Raw genomic sequence first — 19,238 nt, 5'->3', positions numbered from 1 at the left:
ACCTGTTGCTTTTACAGCACAGTGAACACCATAAAAACAAAACCCAAAAAGCGATCTGCTACGCTATTTGAAGTAAAATGTCATGTAGATCAACCGATTCGCCATTTTGTGACCTGCAGGTACACCCTGACAATGACGACTGGACCTGCTTCGAGCAGTCTGCTAGCCTGGACATCAAATCCTTCTTTGGTTTTGAGAGCACAGTAGAGAAGATTGCCATGAAACAGTACACCAGCAATATCAAAAAGGCAAGTGACCACCCGTCATGGCAGTTACTGAGTTAGGATACTTTCACGCTTGCGTCAGAGGATTCCGGCAAGCAGTTCCGTCGCCGGAACTGCCTGCCGGATCCGGCAGTCCGGACGCAAACGGATGGCATTTGTCAGACGGATCTGGATGCGGATCCGTCTGACAAATGCATTGAAATACCGGATCTCTCTCTCCGGTGTCATCCGGAAAAACGGATTTGGTATTTATTTATTTTTCCACAGATTTAAGTCTGCGCATGCGTGGACCGGAAGAACAGATCCGTCAATACGGCCATTTTAATGCCGGATCCAGCACTTATACATTTCAATGTAAATTATTGATGAATCCAGCATTCTGTCAAGTGTTCAGGATTTTTGGCCGGAGAGAAAAATGCAGCATGCTGCGGTATTTTCTCTGGCCAAAAAATTCGTAAGAGGGACTGAACTGATGCATCCTGAACGGATTGCTCTCCATTCAGAATGCATTAGGATAAAACTGATCAATTTTTTTCCGGTATTGAGCCCCTGTGACGGAACTCGATACCGGAAAAGAAAAACGCTAGTGTGAACGTAACCTTAGGGCTCATGCACACAAACGTGTGTGCCCTGTACCCGTATTGTGGCCTGCAAACAGCGAGTCCGCAATATACAGGCATCGGCCCTGTGCACTCTGTATCAAGGATGCTGGACTTGAATGGGTCTGCAATCCACAAGATGTGGAGCGGAGGCACAGATCAGATGTCCACTGAAGCACTGCAAAGCGCTTCTGTGGGATTTCGGGCTGTTCCTCCGCACTGCAAAAAAAAACAGAACATAACCTATTTTTTACTGGTGCAGACTTTCTCTTGCGGATCACGGACTCATTCAAATGAATGGGTCTACATCCACAAATAGCAAACCGCACGGGCATGGGACTGTGACCAACATTTCTTCCTCCGCAGGGTAAAGAAATCATAGAGTATTACTTGAAGCAAATGGAGGAAGAGGGCATTACGCAGCTTCCTCGATGGACTCCTGCCCCCAAGCAGCCGCAAGAGTGTCCGACATCTACCTCAACTCATTCTGTGTCTCCTGCTGTAAATATACCTACCATAACGTGTAGTGATGGACATAGTGGCAGAGACTGTCCTCCCACATCATCCAGTCCTCCGGAGGCACTAAGCAGCACTCCAGATGGTGCGTGTTTGAAATTGTGAATGTTCAATCAAGCTGAAAATGCTTTGCGGTCTCTGTTGAAGGTCCGATATGTAAAAATTCCCATTGATTCCCCTTTTTGCCGTATACTGCATACTAAAGGATATATCCTGCAGTTTATTATTTTAATGCATCTTTACAATTGATCTCAGTTAAAAATACTTATAATAATAATAATAATAATAATAATATTTTTTTAGTTTTTATGGAAATGTATGTGTTTCCAAGATAATAGGCTACTAACAAATCCTGAGTAGTCTTTTCTCTATACAGAGAGCCACTGCAAAAAAACATATACTGTTCGTGTCCAAGGTCTCTGGGCTACACATACCACTGTATGCTTATACAATGGCTTACGTCAAGCCTGTCTGAGATGTAAATTGGGAAATCGACTCCAAAAGTCAGTGTGCCTAGAGACAAATACATAGAGGGCAGATGGGAGTGTGACTGCAGGATCTGACTACATTGTTTTCATGTAGTCTGTTACCATGGAGACATAGGTCAAAAGTAGCATTGAATTGATTAGAATAGTCTAAGTTGCATCATTTTTCCTATTTGATGCAATAGAACAATAATCCGAAATTATTACAAAGTAACACAGCCATGAAAGAGAACTTGTCACTAGGTTTGGGACCACTCAACCAGCAGCATGTCTTTATACAGCTGGGGTTTAACTTTTCAGACCTGCCCATATGAAACATTTCCCTATAGGCATCATATTGTAATAAAACCTATTTTCACAGCTAAGACGATAACCTGCCAGAAGGTGTGGTCCAAAAATGGTGTCTAGACTTACAAATAATCACAGATTACCACCATTAAAACATAGCCTTTATTCTACATAAAATTAAAATAACCCCCAATCCAAAAGAAAGAAAAAAGTGAATATTGGCATAAAGTAGTAAAGAAAATAAGAAATAGGCAGGCAATAGCAAATGGGAATATACTGATTATTTTGTGGGCCTCTATCCCTAAGTCTAACCCTATAGCTTGATGCCGTGCCTACAAAATGGAATGGCTGCCCCAATAGGGGCAATCCCGTATCTGGAACCTCCTGGGACAGGGTTATCGGTGTAAACCATCTGATATGTTGCAATTATTTGATACAAGATATCACTTGTTGGTACTGTTTTTTTTGTGGTGGATAATGTATTTTCTGAGGTTAAATATCTGATTCTGTATTATTTTTGGTATTGATGGTAGTCTCTTGGCCAACTTATATTAGCTGGTTCTTTATCTGTTTATCAGGGCCATCCCAGGGGCATACAGGAGGTTCCTGATACGGGATCGCCCCTATCGGGGCGGCCATTCTGTTTTTTATGCAGAGCGTTAAGACATAGGGTTAGACTTAAAGATAGAGGCCCACAAAACAGTCTATTCCCATTTACTATTGCCTGTCTATTTGTTATTTTTTTGCTACTTTATGCTAATATTCACTTTTTTCTTTCTTTTGGATTGGGGGTTATTTTAATTTGCTGTAGAATAAAGGCTATGTTTTAATGGTTTGTTGACCCTAAACCTAGTGAATATGTAGCTGGCACATACAGTACAGACCAAAAGTTTGGACACCTTCTCAGTCAAAGAGTTTTCTTTATTTTCATGACTATGAAAATTGTAGATTCACACTGAAGGCATCAAAACTATGAATTAACACATGTGGAATTATATACATAACAAACAAGTGTGAAACAACTGAAAATGTGTCATATTCTAGGTTCTTCAAAGTAGACACCTTTTGCTTTGATTACTGCTTTGCACACTCTTGGCATTCTCTTGATGAGCTTCAAGAGGTAGTCCCCTGAAATGGTTTTCACTTCACAGGTGTGCCCTGTCAGGTTTAATAAGTGGGATTTCTTGCCTTATAAATGGGGTTGGGACCATCAGTTGCGTTGAGGAGATATCAGGTGGATACACAGCTGATAGTCCTACTGAATAGACTGTTAGAATTTGTATTATGGCAAGAAAATAGCAGCTAAGTAAAGAAAAACGAATGGCCATCATTACTTTAAGAAATGAAGGTCAGTCAGCCGAAAAATTGGGAAAACTTTGAAAGTAAGGGCTATTTGACCATGAAGGAGAGTGATAGGGTGCTGCGCCATATGACCTGGACCGCAGATTAAGGGGAAAAGGGCCAACAAGTGCTAAGCATCTCTGGAAACTCCTTCTTCAAGACTGTTGGAAGACCATTTCAGGTGACTACCTCTTGAAGCTCATCAAGAGAATGCCAAGAGTGTGCAAAGCAGTAATCAAAGCAAAAGGTGGCTACTTTGAAGAACCTAGACACATTTTCAGTTGTTTCACACTTGTTTGTTATGTATGTAATTCCACATGTGTTAATTCATAGTTTTGATGCCTTCATAGTCATGAAAATAAAAACTCTTTGAATGAGAAGGTGTGTCTAAACGTTTGGTCTGTACTGTACGTCATTGTAATGCTTGCTTTACAGTTGCCAGACTGTATTGGTCACTTTTCCAGACTTTTTGAGTATCTACATCAAGGGTACTCGTACTGCGCAGGCAGGTGAATGACGTGGTTCGTGTCCCATCATCTTCTTATTCAGTAGCGGTCTTCTTGTTTAGATAAGTTGGACGCAGACTACATCAAGCGTTATCTTGGTGACCTCACCCCGTTACAGGAGAGCTGCCTCATCCGTCTGCGACAATGGCTGCAAGAAACTCATAAGGGCAAAGTATGTGCTTTTCACTTCTCTGATGTTTTTTGCATGGAAAGAGTTGTCTTTATGATTGCATCGTCTTTAATGCCATGGACACTGTTGGCTCTTTCAGATGAGGGTGTCCAGTGTGGAAAACACGAGTATTTCCCGCTATGGACACTGCTCGTTTCACAGGACCGCATGGCATAATTTATAATGTGCGTCTGTTCCTGGCCTTGCAGTTACTGAATTGTACCGACGTAATGCTGTTAGTATAATTCTGTAGAAGCAAGATCTGCCAGAGACGCACAGCGTTATAATGCCTGGCGATCGTGTGAAATGAGCAGTGTCTATAGCGGGAAATCACACTCCCAAAGGGAGCGTTTTATTCTTCACTGGACTTGCTTGTCTAGCGCAGATTTTTATTTTATTTTTATTTTTTCATACATGAGGAGGGTGGATTTGTAGTATTTTGAATGCAAATAAGGCTTCTATAGGCGCTCTCTGCTCCTATTGTCTCTTCTCTTAAAGGGGTATTCCGGTAAATTAACTTTAATTTTTGAAAAACTGCATTAAGGCTGTGACCCAACTAGAACCTATATATATACAGTCCTGATCAAAAGTTTAAGACCACTTGAAAAATGGCAAAAAATCATATTTTATATTGTTGGATCTTAACAAGGTTCCAAGTAGAGCTTCAACATGCAACAAGAAGAAATGGGAGTGAGACAAAACATTTTTTGAGCATTCAATTAATTGAAAATAACAATTAAACTGAAACAGGCTGTTTTACAGCTGATCAAAAGTTTAGGACCACATGCCTTTTAAAAGGCCAAATCTGTGCAAAGATGTGGATTCATTGTCATTCTCTGTCAGGTAGTCACACGTTGTGATGGGAAAGGCAAAAAAACTTTTTGAATGTGGTCGGGTTGTTGAACTGCATAAGCAGGGTCTCTAACAGCGCGCCATCGCTGCTGAGGTGGGACGCAGTAAGACAGTCATTTGGAATTTCTTAAATGATCCTGAGGGTTATGGAACAAAAAAGTAAAGTGGAAGACGCAACAAAAATGTCATCGGCACTGAGCCGGAGGATCCAATTGGCTGTCCGTCAAGACACTGGACGATCCTCGACCAAAATTAAGGCCCTTACTGGTGCTGACTGCAGCCCCATAACCATCAGACGGCATCTGAGACTGAAGGGCTTCAAAAACAAAAAACGTCTTCAAAGACCTCGTCTCCTTGAACGCCACAGAACTGCTCGTTTGGACTTTGCAAGAGAGCACCAAACATGGGACATTCAAAGGTGGAAGAAAGTTTTATTCTCTGAGAAAAAAAATTTAACCTTGATGGTTTCCAACGTTACTGGCATGACAAGCAGATCCCATCTCAGATGTTTTCTACGTGCCACAGTGGAGGGGGCGCCATAATGGTCTGGGGTGCTTTTTCCTTCAGTGGAACAATGGCGCTTCAGGAAGAGCAGGGGCGTCAAACGGCCGCTGGTTATGTCCAGATGTTGCAGAGAGCATTCCTCATGACTGAGGGCCCTCGTCTGTGTGGTAATGACTGGGTTTTTCAACAGGACAACGCTACAGTACACAATGCCCGCAGGACAAGGGACTTCTTCCAGGAGAATAACATCACTCTTTTGGCCCATCCTGCGTGTTCCCCTGATCTAAATCCAATTGAGAACCTTTGGGGATGGAGGGCAAGGGAAGTTTACAAAAATGGACAACAGTTCCAGACAGTAGATGGCCTTCGTGCGGCCGTCTTCACCACTTGGAGAAATGAAGTGATAAACAATAACGGCGGAGCTACTCATTACTGAATTCATGTTTGGAAGTTGGATTTCTGTTTTGGGGGGGGTTTAGTTTTTTGTTTTTTTTGGATGTGTGGTCCTAAACTTTTGATCAGCTGAAAAACAGCCTGTTTCAGTTTATTCGTTGTTTTCATTAAATTGAATGCTCAAAAAATGTTTTGTCTCACTCCCATTTCTTCTTGTTGCATGTTGAAGCTCTACTTGGAACCTTGTTAAGATCCAGCCATGCTAAATAGGATTTTTTGCCATTTTTTCAAGTGGTCTTAAACTTTTGATCAGGACTGTGTGTGTGTGTATGTATGTATGTGTGTGTGTATATGTGTGTGTGTATGTATGTGTGTGTATATATATATATATATATATATATATATATATATATTATAGTTCTAGTTGGGTCACAGCCTTAATGTGTGTGTAATTATACACATACACACACATACATATACACACACACTCACTAAGGCTGTGACCCAACTAGAATCTCTCTATCTCTTTCAATTTACCCTGCAATCCATTTGTCTAGCTCCTGTGTGAGTATCATGGCGCCTGATCTTCCCTCGCAAATCTTAGACTATAATCCCTAGCTTTCCTGCTGTGAGTGATGTTTATTGATTGGCTGCCTGATATACAGTCCGGTCCCGCCCCCTCTACTCAGTAATCACCAGCACACTAACGCTCCCTTTGTTTCACAAGACATTTAGCTAGAGAATTGCTAGCAATTAACATTGCAGCAAAATTTTGTATTCAAGGTAACCAATAACATTTTCTATGTCAAAGGTGGCCCAGTGGTTAGCACTAGTGCCTTGCAGCGCTGGGTCCTAGGCTCGAATCCGACCATATATGACATCTGCATGGAGTTTGTGTGTTCTCCCTGTCTGTAAAGCGCTGCAGAATATGTTGGCGCTATATAAGCCATTAAAATAGATGTCGATGGCCTTTTGGAAATCATATTTTTAATATATATATAAATATTGGTTAATCTCTGTACTATTTATGCAGATTCCCAAAGATGAGCACATCCTGAGGTTTCTGCGGGCACGGGACTTCAACATTGATAAATCCAGAGAAATCTTGTGCCAATCTCTCACCTGGCGAAAACAGCATCAAGTAGACTACCTGCTGAACACGTGGAACCCGCCCCAGGTCCTGCATGATTATTATGCTGGCGGCTGGCACCACCATGACAAAGGTTTGTACCTTGCACGGAGTGTTCTTCTGTATATGAAAAATTGAAAAGTGGCTGCCCTCTTCCAGAAAGAGCACCACTCATGTGCATGGCCGTGTCTGGTACTGCAGATCCTATAAAAATGCTTACAGGTTTCTGCTGTTGAATGATTTGTGTCCAAAAATCATATGTATCTCTGACAAGTAAAGGGCAGTGACACTTCTTAACACGCCCATGCCCTGGTGTATTTCATGACTCATTGTTATGTCTTTTCCTTTACAGATGGTCGTCCTTTGTATGTTCTAAGGCTTGGACAGATGGACACAAAGGGTTTGGTCAGAGCCCTTGGTGAAGAGTCCCTCCTTAGACATGTAAGTAGACTGTTGTATTCTGTAACAGAATATAATATTGAGGACCTTTCCTCATCGAATGTAGAGGTAGTGTTCCTTCTGTCCTCTGTTCATCACCCCCACACCTTCCGCACTCCGTATGATTGTTGCTCAGAGGCAACATTTTCAAGATCACATGTAAGCAAGTTGCAAGCCTACAATCTCGGGGCATGCTGGGAGTTGTGGGGCACAGCCAGTTCACCACAGTTAATTGCCAGGGTGTACAATATGCGCTGCAGGGAGCAAAGGACTACCAAAACACACAGCACATCAGTGCCGGATGGACTGCACCACTGTGCCATGCCAGGCTTTAGCAGAGCTGAGCAATGACCAGCATGCGGTCTGAATAGTGCATCTCTGCTCCTGACTGTGCCCACTCTGCTGAAACCTGTGCACCAATATGCTATGCCAGGCTTAAGTGGAGCGAGGACAGATGTGCTATATAGACCTCTTGCCTGCCCTCGCTCAGCTCTGCTAAAGCCTGGCATGGTGCAGGATACCAATGTGCTATGCAGAGGTTTCGGTAGAGTGGGCACAGGTAGGAGCAGCTCAATGCCACTTATATTGTATGAGCTGGTGGGTTGCACAACGTGATAAAAATAACAGGACGCATATACTTCCCTCACCCATCCACCTTTGCTGCTATTCCAACAGTGCCCAGACTTCCGATGTCTCGTCACAGCACGTATTGGCTCTAAATGCCAATCTCTGGTCGCAGCAATGACTCCTCCTAAAGGGGTTGTCAGAGTTCAGAGCTGAACCCGGACATACCCTGTCTTCACCCCTCTGAGTGGAGCATTGTAGAATTTCATGCCCCGATGCTCTCCTTTGCCTTGCGCTGTTTTGTTTATAGTTTTACACTGCAAGGCAGAGGCTTCTGCCTAGCAGTGTTCCCAGTGTTGTCACAGACACCAATGGGCGTGCTTTAGCGCTGCTCTAGCTTGTTTTAAAGGCTGGGGCAGCGTTAAAGCCTGCCCATTAGTGCCGGTGATGTCACCGGGCTCACTGGTAGGCGGAAGTCTCTGTCTAGCATTTCCATTTGTGAGATCTGGTACGTCACTGGATCTGCTGAAAAAGCCCTTGCCCTGCGCAATTTAGCGCAGGGCAAGGGAGAGCATCAGAGCATGAACTGCTCCGATGCTCAACTCGGAGGTGCTGTTTGGGTTAGGAAGGGGTTATGTCCAGGTTCAGAGCCTTTAACCAGTGACTGGCTGATCAGCAATCCCAGCCGTGTCGAGACAGGACCAGAAAGTGGACTACAGCAGGGACCCTGGCACTGCTAGAACAGTAGTGGTGAGGGAGGTAAATATAAGTTCTGTTATTTATATTTTTTATTTTTCTTTCACCATGTGCGGCCTGGGAAAATATTTTTCTTTGTGCTGGAATAACCCTTTTTTAATTGGTATTAGAACCAGTTATTATCTATATTTTTTTTCCACAATCCAGGGCTCTAGTTAATTTTCCTTTTTTTCTTTGGAATCAGGTGCTATCCATTAATGAGGAAGGCCTGAGACGATGTGAAGAAAACACCAATATCTTTGGGAGACCCATCAGGTATGTTATTCTTTCTCCATTCACACCACTGGGAACAGTGCCTGCAGTTTGGAGATGGGCTACACTGCTGGTTCTCCATTGATCCTTAAAAGATGCCTGCTTTTGACAATCCCTTTTTGTTAGAGGGGTGCAGATCCCAAGGTGTCTGGCTGCCCCAAAAGTCCATTTTAGTCTGTGGGAAACCTTGTACACTCTTAACAGTGAGATGGTTTCTAAGTGATGCAAGTACCTGGTGTCTTTAAGATTGATATTAAAGGATGTGGAGAGCCTTGTGTGCCAGCAGCTGTCCTCCATTCAGCATCTTCAAGAGTAATTGTAGTGATGCGGATTACAGAAGAGCTGCTGACAGGCCTGTTCTCAAGCTACCATGCACCGCTGTGCGGGTTGTGTCCATACTACGCCCCAACTCTGTTTTATGAGACTGAAGGGGTTGTTCCAGAATGACAATGTATCATCTGTCCACAAGGTAGGTGATGAGTGTCATTGGTGGGATTCCGACCCCTGTTTGTATGGAGTAGCGGACAACAACGTGCACTGCCTTTGTATTTACATTCTTTGGGACTGCCAAAGAGGTGCCCCTGTTCTGTCAGTAAGCGTCCTGTGGATAGGTGATAAGTTGCCATTCCGGGCCAAGAGGTATTCCAGTTATGTAATATTATCCCTCTATCTACAGGTGGGGGATAACTATTAGATTGGTGGGTGGTCCACCTCGTGGAGGTCCCCTGAAATGAACCGAGTGGCCATTCTCGTGATCAGTGAGGGGGGGGTCCCAGAAGTAGTATCCCCACCAATCTAATAGTTATCCCCTATCCTGTGAATAGTGGATAACTACATAACTGGAATACCCCTTTCACTCTGTGGTGTCTCATGGGCGTGATTTCCATTTATAGTCTGTATTCTGCCATATTCTGTAGCAGAAAGTAACCACTAGGTGGCTGTATTGTGTCCTTATGGTGTTAACTTGTTAAGTACAGGTCTGAAGCATACAAATTTAGGAGCCAAATTACGGTGTTTTTGTTTGTTTAAAATATTTGTTGGGAGGTGCCAAATAAAAAAAAAAAAAATAATTAAATGTTACTTTTTTTTTTTTTTTTTTTTTTATTACCTAAGATTGTGGACCGACCACATTTTACATTTTACAGTCCCAGTCTTGCAACACACTGAAATAATTTATGAGCGATGACTTGAGTAGCTAAGTTTGTATAATTTGATTGTTTTTGTAGCTCCTGGACGTGTTTGGTCGATTTGGAGGGGCTCAATATGAGGCATTTGTGGAGACCAGGTGTCAAAGCCTTGCTGCGGATCATTGAAGTTGTGGAAGCCAATTATCCGGAGACACTGGGACGACTGTTGATATTGCGAGCTCCTAGAGTGTTTCCAGTCCTGTGGACACTGGTAATTTTTCTTAATCCCTTCAGGACCTTGCTTTTTAAAAAAAACAAATAATAATTTTTATTAAATTTATACATTTTTCCTAGTTTTTATTTTTTTATTTTTTCATTTTTGTTTTTTATTCCCTGCCTTCCCGGAGCTGTAACTTTTTTTATTTTTCAATTCACATAGCTGTATGAGGGCTTGTTTTTTGCAGAAGTTGCACTTTATAATGACACCATCTAATACTGCATACTTTTTTTATTTTTTTATTTTTATTTAAGTCTACGGACTTGTATGAGGGCTGATGTTTTTTTTTTTTTTTTTTTTTTTTTTTTTGGGGGGGTGATCTGTAGTTTTTATTTATAACTTTTTGGATCACTTCTTTGAGAGGTGAAGAAATGAAAGAAATAATGAATGGGCCATTTAGAATTTTTTTTTCATTACAGCGTTCGCCATACAGGATTCATATATTTATATTTTGATAGTACGGGCGTTTTGGGACATGGCTGTGCGCGAATTATCACTTTTATTGTTTATTTTAAATATGGGGGTGATTTTAAATGCTTATCATTTATTTATTTATTTATTTATTTATTTATTACCAGATTTATAGCAGTAAAATAGGCTGACCTGAAACGTGCGCTAATCAACAGAAGCTCTCTGTGTTGATAACATCCTCAACTGTGCCCGCATTTCGGAGAAAAATAAAGTTTCAGTATATGCAACTGAGCCTCTAGGAGCAACTGGTGTGTTACCGTTGCACCTAGAGGCTCTGCTGTTTCTACAACTGCCGTGCCCTCTGCACATTGATTGACAGGGCCAGGCAGTGAAAAGGCGTTTACCGCCTGGCTCTATCAATCAAAGTGCAGAGGGAGCAGAGCCTCAAGGAGTAACGGCAACGCCCTCGTTGCTCCTAGAGGCTAATTTGCATATATAAAAACTTCATTTTTCTGAAATGCAGACACAGATAGCTTCTGCTAACCAGCGCTCCATGTCTCAAGTCAGCCTGTTTTAATGCTGGAAATCTGGTGACAGAAGCCCTATAAGTCCAACCTAGGGGACTTGAACATGCAATCATTAGATCGCTTCTCCCATAGACTGCAACTAATTACCATTGCAGCCTATGGGAGATTCAATAGATGCAATCGGACAAGAGCTCTGGTTATCTACAGAGTAAAATGGCAGAAACCCAGCAGCTATGGTGCCACTCAGTTTCTTAGCAGGATCCATGTTTAAATGCTGGACTTCTACTGTACATGTACAGCAGAGGTCCATAGGGGGTTAAAGCGCAGAGTATTATAAAAACAAATTTTTGTGTGTTTTTAATATATGATTTTCTTGTCATTTCTCAGGTTAGTCCCTTTATAGATGAGAATACTAGAAAGAAATTCCTCATTTACGCTGGCAATGATTATCAAGGTCCTGGAGGGTTAATAGATTATATTGACAAAGAAATAATTCCTGATTTCCTTGGTGGAGAATGTTTGGTGAGTAAGAGATCATTCACAGAACTCGATATATTATGTACCGCCTGTGTCAAGTCACACTGCCGAGTACGAAGCATTTGCTAATGCATGTCAATCACTGACTTGCAGTGTGAAGTCTCAGAAGGTGGGCTGGTCCCCAAAGCCCTTTACAGGACTCCAGAGGAACTCGAAAGTGAGGATATCCGACTGTGGACAGAGACCATTTACCAGTCAGCCAGTGTCTTTAAAGGTGCACCACATGAGGTAGGACCGAGAAGGAAAATAAAATAAAAATTATATATATCTATTATTGTCATACAGTTTTTAGGTTTTTCCGGCTTCTTTGATTTACAGTCTCCTTTGACATGGAAAAATGATTTTTACATATTTTGATGGTTAACAAGTAAAAAAAAATGATGCACTAACTTTAGTTTGCAATCTGTATTTCTTCTTGTATCTTCAGAGCCCGGATATTGAGCTTGCAGCCAGCTCATAATGTCAGGCATTTCTAATGTGGTTGTGTCCTTACCAGTAATACATGCTGGTTGTGAGGTCTGGTTGCAGGGAGGAACTACCTGTATCCACTCTCGTGTACTAAAACTCCTTCATTCCTGTACTGCTTTCCCCAAGCTCATGAGGGATCCTCTCTCTTGTTCTGAAGCTGAGACATTCCCGTCTGTCCCTCTGTAGAGTCTGCCATAGGTCCTTTTTTTTTTTCCTCTCTACTTTGATGCACTTCCTCCTATAGACTACTCTGTGTGTTACTTCATCTGTCCTAAACCACACTTTGATCTGTGTATAACCTCCTCCCCCTCCCTGCTGCTGTCTCTAGAGCTAGCCATACACATTCAGTAGCTGTCGATGGAACGCTTTTTTGGAGATTGGGGTGAGCCAACATGCCCTATCCTCTAAACCTTCGCACCACCTACGTCATCAGAACGAATATCAGCCTAATGTCTAATACACATTGGTTCCGACAAAACAGGTGGGCTCAGCCAACATTAGTATAACGCATATGGCCTCCTTGATGATGAGGAAAGCAAGGGAGAGCACAGAAAGGGACAATACATCCAGGCGATCTGTCATTCAGCACCACCAGCTATGTGAAGGATTTACACTAACTCTAAGGCAGCAAAATAGTAATGAAGACTGTATAGAAAGATGCATTTAGGAAGTAAATGAACAATGAAAAAATAAATCTGTGTCCAAAGCTTTTATGCATTTTCATGGTTGTCCATACAGCTTTATAAGATGAGGCTATGCATTCTTTGTCTTTCCCTCTTTAGATATTAATCCAGATAGTAGATGCCTCTTCTGTCATCACCTGGGACTTTGATGTGTGTAAAGGAGACATAATTTTTAACATCTACCATTCGAAGAGGACAGCACAGGTTCCCAAACGAGATACTCTCGGGGCTCATGGTATCACATCACCTGTGTGCAACAATGTGCAGTTGATTGATAAGGCTTGGCAACTGGGAAGAGATTACAGCATGGTAGAGTCTCCACTGAACTGCAAGGAGGGAGAGAGTGTACAGGTAATGTGAAGATCCCTTTACTCTTACTTTTTCTTGAATTTGCTAGTGTACCCCTTCATCAGCATTTCCCTTTTCACAGGGTTCTCATGTGACCCGCTGGCCGGGTTTCTACATCCTGCAATGGAAATTTCATAACATGCCATCCTGTGCCACCAGCAGCCTCCCACGTGTGGATGATGTTCTTGCCTCCTTACAAGTGTCTTCACACAAGTGCAAAGTCATGTACTACACAGAGATCATTGGCTCTGACGATTTCAGGTACAACCTAATAGTTGGACAGTGTCCACCAGAATAATGTTGGATGATCTATTTATGGGATAGGTTGTAAAACACTGATCATTTGTCTGACCACTATACATTCCCTAAACATTCTGGAGAACGGACTGGTTCCCAGGAGGAAAGCATGCGCAGTCTTACTTCATTGCTATGCATGGGAGTAGTAGCAGCTGCCCAAACAAAAATTTAATTGAACCAATCCTGGACACCCCATTTGAAAACAATTATATTGTTTTGCGTTTACAGGTCCTATTTGGACCTATGTGTCTCTATAATAGACTACAAACCTGTGTAGTCTGATTCAGCAGTCATATTGCCCTCCAGTCACGCCCTACTTCTTGCTAACCTACCGTGACTGTAACGAGGGGACATCCTCTGCGTCTGGAGGAAAGAAGGTTTGTACACAAACATAGAAAAGGGTTCTTTACGGTAAGAGTAGTGAGACTATGGAACTCTCTGCCTGAAGAGGTGGTGATGGGGAGTTCACTAAAAGAGTTCAAGAGGGGCCTGGATGTATTTCTGGAGTGTAATAATATTACAGGCTATAGCTACTAGAGAGGGGTCGTTGATCCAGGGAGTTATTCTGATTGTCTGATTGGAGTCGGAAAGGAATTTCTTCCCCCCCCCCCCCCCCTTAAGTGGGGATAATTGGCTTCTACCTCACAGGGTATTTTTTGCCTTTCTCTGGGTCAACTTGCAGGATAACAGGCCGAACTGGATGGACAAATGTCTTTTTTCGGCCTTATATACTATGTTACTATGTAATGTATGTTACTTAGAGGTGGGCAGATAGAAGAAAGTATGACTCTTAGAATTAAACTGTAATCACCGAGTCACATAGGGCTGATAGGGATCTGTAGACACAAAGTGGTAGATTTTTTATTAAGATTTGCAAAGTTAAAGGGGTTATCCAACTTTTTGTAACTGACCCATCCTCTGGATAGGTCAGCAGAATCTGTTCGGCAGGGGTCCCAGCTGTTGGACCTTCACTGATTAGCAGTTTGAGAAGGCTCTGGCACTCGCTGCACTATTCTCACTGCCTAAACTAGGCCAGTGACGTTGCGACAATCGGCCACGTGGCCTAGGTGCAGTTTAGCCACATTCAATTGAATGAGGCTGAGCTTTGCCTTGACCCCCTGACTGATGGCCGTGATGTCACTGGCCTAGGGAAGGCAGGGAGAAGGCCGCAGTACTCATAGGATCGCTGTGCCTTCTAAAACAGCTGATCGCAGGGGGTTCCGGGTGTTGGACCCCCACCAATCAGATGCTGATGAAATATCCAGAGGATAGTGATCATTTCCAAAGAGTTGGATAGCTGCTTTATAATTTTTTTTATAGATGGAACTATTAAAGGGGTTTTCTGGGATTTTTATACTGATGACCTAATCGTGGAAAACCAGTTTTTAAAGTAATTTTTGTTTGTGTAAAAGTATATTTTCTGAAAGTAATGTTCCTGGTTGCCTGCAATTTTGTTTGGTGGAAAACCCATAAAAAAAAATCATCCTACATTAAACCTTTTTTATTTTTTTTCTTCTTTTCCAGGGGCTCAATGACCAGCCTGGAATCAAGTCATAGTGGTTTCTCACAACTCAGTGCGGCCACCACCTCTTCTAGCCAGTCTCACTCCAGTTCCATGGTGTCCAGGTAGCTGGCTCTTCAACTTCTGTCTGCACCAGTAACCTGATAAAGCAGATCCACCTTCCTTTCACTGACAGACTTTACCCTTTCCCTTAAATGATGCAGTATATGACCATTTACCATTACTCCTTCTATTCACCCCTGGGTTTGAAGGTGTTGCCCTCTGCTTCACACTTCATGTGTTGGATAGCACATCACTGATCAAGTTTAATGTTTTGTTTTTTTATTTTGTGGTGGGAGATTTAGTTTTTTGAGCCATCTATTCATTTGTTTCTACAACTGCCATGTATCAGGTGTAACTAACAGCGAGTTTCCATTGTAACGGTCTTGTCAAAAGCATTTTGTGCCCCTATAATGCCCTAAAATGCAATAGTTCAGTGAAGTCTGGTTTTCTTGGCGTTTTTTTTTTTTTTGCAATCGTTTTGTTATATTAGGTCACCCCCCCCAGCAGTATATTAGGTGATATGATAATGTGGTACCTTTATAACTGGATCTTTCTTGAGGAAGGTCTAATAACTTTTTCTTTATGTTCTCTTTCCATGTGCATCACTTGTGCATTCCATTTTCACCTCTCTACAGCCCGTCCTGTGTTTCCATCCATGGTCATTTGGGCTCTTGCATCTCCATTTTTAAACGTTAATTTTCCGCCTCCATTTTATCCCCCATTGTTAAGAACCTGTATAACTTATTATTTTTTTTTTTTCTTTGTTTCCCCTTACCCATTTTTTTTTTTTTCTCCCCTTTTTTTTTTTTTTTCTCTCTCTCCATTTTGGTTGTTACAGAGAGCCCCTCCCTCTGTCTGACTCCGTGCTCCCCTCTCTCACTCATCCCCAAGACCTGAAGTCCAATCCGGATGGGCTCCTGCGCCTCTCCCCATCATTCTGGGGACAGCACTTTTCCACTCTCTACACCCTCAGACCCCCAGTCTTCCTGCGTTGGCCCCCTTCTTGGCGCCTCCCATTCATCCGAGAGGCTGTGGGAACTGCTGCCATCGAACCAGAGGCCTCCGACTCTACCTGAGGGCGTGAATGACATTTTTAGGGATTTGCAGAGTTTGCGTTCTGGCTTTCAACTCCTTACCTGATTCATGCAAGGTGAAAAAAAAAAGTCTTGGGAAAAAATGTATGTTGCACTCTAAAAGAGGAGTTGGCATGTACTGCTCACACAAATGCTTCACCATATCCTCTGATGTTTAATACAGAGCTGTGATATTCTTACGCAATAGGCACACAATATCATTTCCACCGGCTGGAAAGATTGGAGCAGCAAATGAACTTTCATCCTCACTGACTTATCCAAGAATGGCTATATAGGTGGCCATTGCAAAGGATCTGGTGTGTGCTACAGTGGGGTTTGTAGAATTACTTTAAAACTTGGCGCTATTGGTTTCAAAGCACTTTCACAGTTCTTGGGGTTGGTTTGCTTCACAAGCAGTGAGATGTTAACGTTTTTCTCCAGCCGTTTTTTCCAGCTAAACAAGACAATGAACATTGCCGCTCCCTTGAAGAATAGTGTGTCCTAGGATAGGTATGCCATATACATCTGTGTAGGCAGCCATTTTTTAGGCCTTGCATGAACTAACAGATGATCACAACGCTTGTCTTTTAGCCGATTGCATGGATTGAAATAACGTCTGCAATCTGGTCCAGCTGATGGACCACCAGGGTGATGCCATATGCTTGCAAAGCAAGATCCTAATGAATGTTTTAGCAACGTTTAAATCGGATATCATGTTAAGTAGATTAGCAAATTTACTTTCAGCATTTCTCAGTCTTCATGTCACTGAAAGATGGCCACCGCTACTTGAAAATGAACTGCTGTAGCAGCTACTTTTAAAGGGGCCGTCCACTTTGGACAATCCCTGCATCTTAGAAGAATCCCTTGACAATAAGCAGATTGCAAAATGCAATTCCTAGGAGCCTGACATTCAGTTGAAATCTGATATCTCCCAGTTGTGAATTTTATTCATGCGTTTCCCAGAGGAATAAGCAAAGGGGCTTCTGTATTGATTTATGGGAAATGCAAGTATTTACTACATGGCATGGTCGGGAGACCCTATGTTTCCGACTTAAACATGTATTCTTAAACCGTTATTCCCATCTGGTCTATGGCCAGGATATTTCATAAATGTCTTGCTAGTTGCGGATACCAGCTGGGTCAAGAACTAGACTCATCCGTGCAACACAGGGAAGGGAAAGGTGGCTGCGCATGCGCAGCTATCTCTATTCACTGTGGGAGTTCTGAAAATGGCCGAGTAGGCATGCTTGGCTTACTTTCCGGACTCCCATAGAAGTGAATGGATATAGCCACCGCAGTTCACATCGCGCAAGACAGGTCAACCATTGTTGAGATAGGTGGGACCTGCACCTATCGGAAATTTGTGGCATGTCATGTGAATAGGCCATAATTGTCCAAGTGGGAATACCCCTTTTAAGACAAAAGAAAAGAAAAAAAGCTTTTCAACATTGTCTTTAACCGACAATCTAAGGACTTGCAATTGTAAGTAGCCACAAAAAGATATATATGTATAGTCTTATTAGTATTCTGCCCCTTTACCAAAGAAAGTTAATCTCCGCATGTACTGATCTAGTTAGCTACAGTATATAGTATTCAATACCGTTGCAGTTAGAACGACGTCCTGATCCGACCCCCTCCACAACTTTTGTGCTAGTTTTTAGATGGCTATATTTCTACTTTAATTTGTCTGACAGTAAGTGACACTCCAGCCTCGAGAAAATGGTGTAAGTTTGCACAATAGTCTTCATGCCAGTTGGGCATCAGTCCTGAAAGGATCGATCTCTTCTTTTACAGGTTTTCCTAGAGACTGGTCTTGTCTTGCAGTTGTTATGGTGTGTGTGTGTGTGTGTGTGGTATATGGGATGGGTTAAGATAATGCACAACAATTCCACATTTTGTACCATGGATGATCACAGAACATAGACCCTGGTATGAATGTTATTCAGAATGAAAACCCTTCACCTGCCTTTATTTCCCCCCGTTTGCATTGTGAGGATTTCCCTAATATCCTGGAAATAAGGGCTTATTTCTCAGATGACGGGGCTGTGCCTTGTTCACTGGGTACTGTGTAGACCCCACCCACCCCTTTGCACTTTCTTTTCATTCCACTAGGCATTAAATATTTGAAGACCTGTACACGGGCTAGGATCGAAGCCTAGAATTTTTAGGGTTTATTTGGTCCTTTCAGGCCAGTGAAGCCCTTCTATCTAATGTTGTGCTTTGAAGATTGTGTTCTTTCTATTTGGCTATATGCTTTTTCTTCTTGTCTTATGCATATCACTTGTAAAAATTTATTTTTTCTTTGAGAAGGGTGTGAATGTGAGTGTGTAACCATAGTTCATTTTAATGAGACAACATGACCTCAAGCTCGGTTCTAATGATTAATTTAACATACAGGTAGCTTTTCAAAGCTTTTATAATTGTTAACTATAATAAACATGGAAGCTGTGTAATAACTGACTGTTGGTTTTTCTTTCTCCTGTTTCACACAGTCAAATGACAAAATGGAAATGTCTTGGGAAACATTGCTTCTGATTGCCCCATTGAAGGTCTTATAGTATACCTCTCGTGATTCACTTACAGGCGTGTTAGCAGATGCACCTCTGTGTGTAAATTCAAGTTTCTAATCAAGAATGAAAGATTGATCTACACTGTTCATTTCATTAGCTACATTCATTCCGTTCTTTTTCGTAGATGGAAGACATTTGGATTACTGCAGCCCTTTCTAAAGTCAACTGCAGGAGCAGAGAGATGGCTAAAATAATTTACCTAGACAGAAGGCGAAACTGTAGATGTAGACCTGCTAGCTAATAAAGTCCTGTGATCCTAGCAGCATCAGCACTGTATTTAAGCAGCCAGTCTTTTACTATATATTAGGATCTAGACCAGGGATCAGCAACCTTTGGCACA

The 19,238-nt window shown here is 42.2% G+C and overlaps 1 protein-coding gene across 1 annotated transcript in view; it reads left to right on the top strand.

Moving 5' to 3' along the window:
- Positions 1 to 18,778, top strand: part of SEC14L1 (SEC14 like lipid binding 1) — a 48,986-nt gene extending 30,208 nt beyond the window's left edge. Inside the window, exons 6-18 of the mRNA XM_040435041.1 lie at positions 120 to 248; positions 1,190 to 1,424; positions 4,022 to 4,131; positions 6,911 to 7,100; positions 7,359 to 7,447; positions 8,949 to 9,019; positions 10,243 to 10,414; positions 11,746 to 11,880; positions 11,989 to 12,123; positions 13,146 to 13,397; positions 13,477 to 13,655; positions 15,216 to 15,317; positions 16,094 to 18,778. Coding sequence (XP_040290975.1) covers positions 120 to 248; positions 1,190 to 1,424; positions 4,022 to 4,131; positions 6,911 to 7,100; positions 7,359 to 7,447; positions 8,949 to 9,019; positions 10,243 to 10,414; positions 11,746 to 11,880; positions 11,989 to 12,123; positions 13,146 to 13,397; positions 13,477 to 13,655; positions 15,216 to 15,317; positions 16,094 to 16,331 — 2,037 coding nt within the window. The 3' untranslated portion in view covers positions 16,332 to 18,778. The remainder of the gene's footprint in view (positions 1 to 119; positions 249 to 1,189; positions 1,425 to 4,021; positions 4,132 to 6,910; positions 7,101 to 7,358; positions 7,448 to 8,948; positions 9,020 to 10,242; positions 10,415 to 11,745; positions 11,881 to 11,988; positions 12,124 to 13,145; positions 13,398 to 13,476; positions 13,656 to 15,215; positions 15,318 to 16,093) is intronic.
- The last annotated feature ends 460 nt before the right edge of the window (positions 18,779 to 19,238 follow it).

The sequence above is a fragment of the Bufo bufo genome, chromosome 6, assembly GCF_905171765.1.
Source record: "Bufo bufo chromosome 6, aBufBuf1.1, whole genome shotgun sequence".
Lineage (NCBI taxonomy): Eukaryota > Metazoa > Chordata > Amphibia > Anura > Bufonidae > Bufo > Bufo bufo.
The sequence above is the reverse complement of the archived record's forward strand: the minus strand, read 5'-3'. Positions and strand labels throughout refer to the sequence as shown.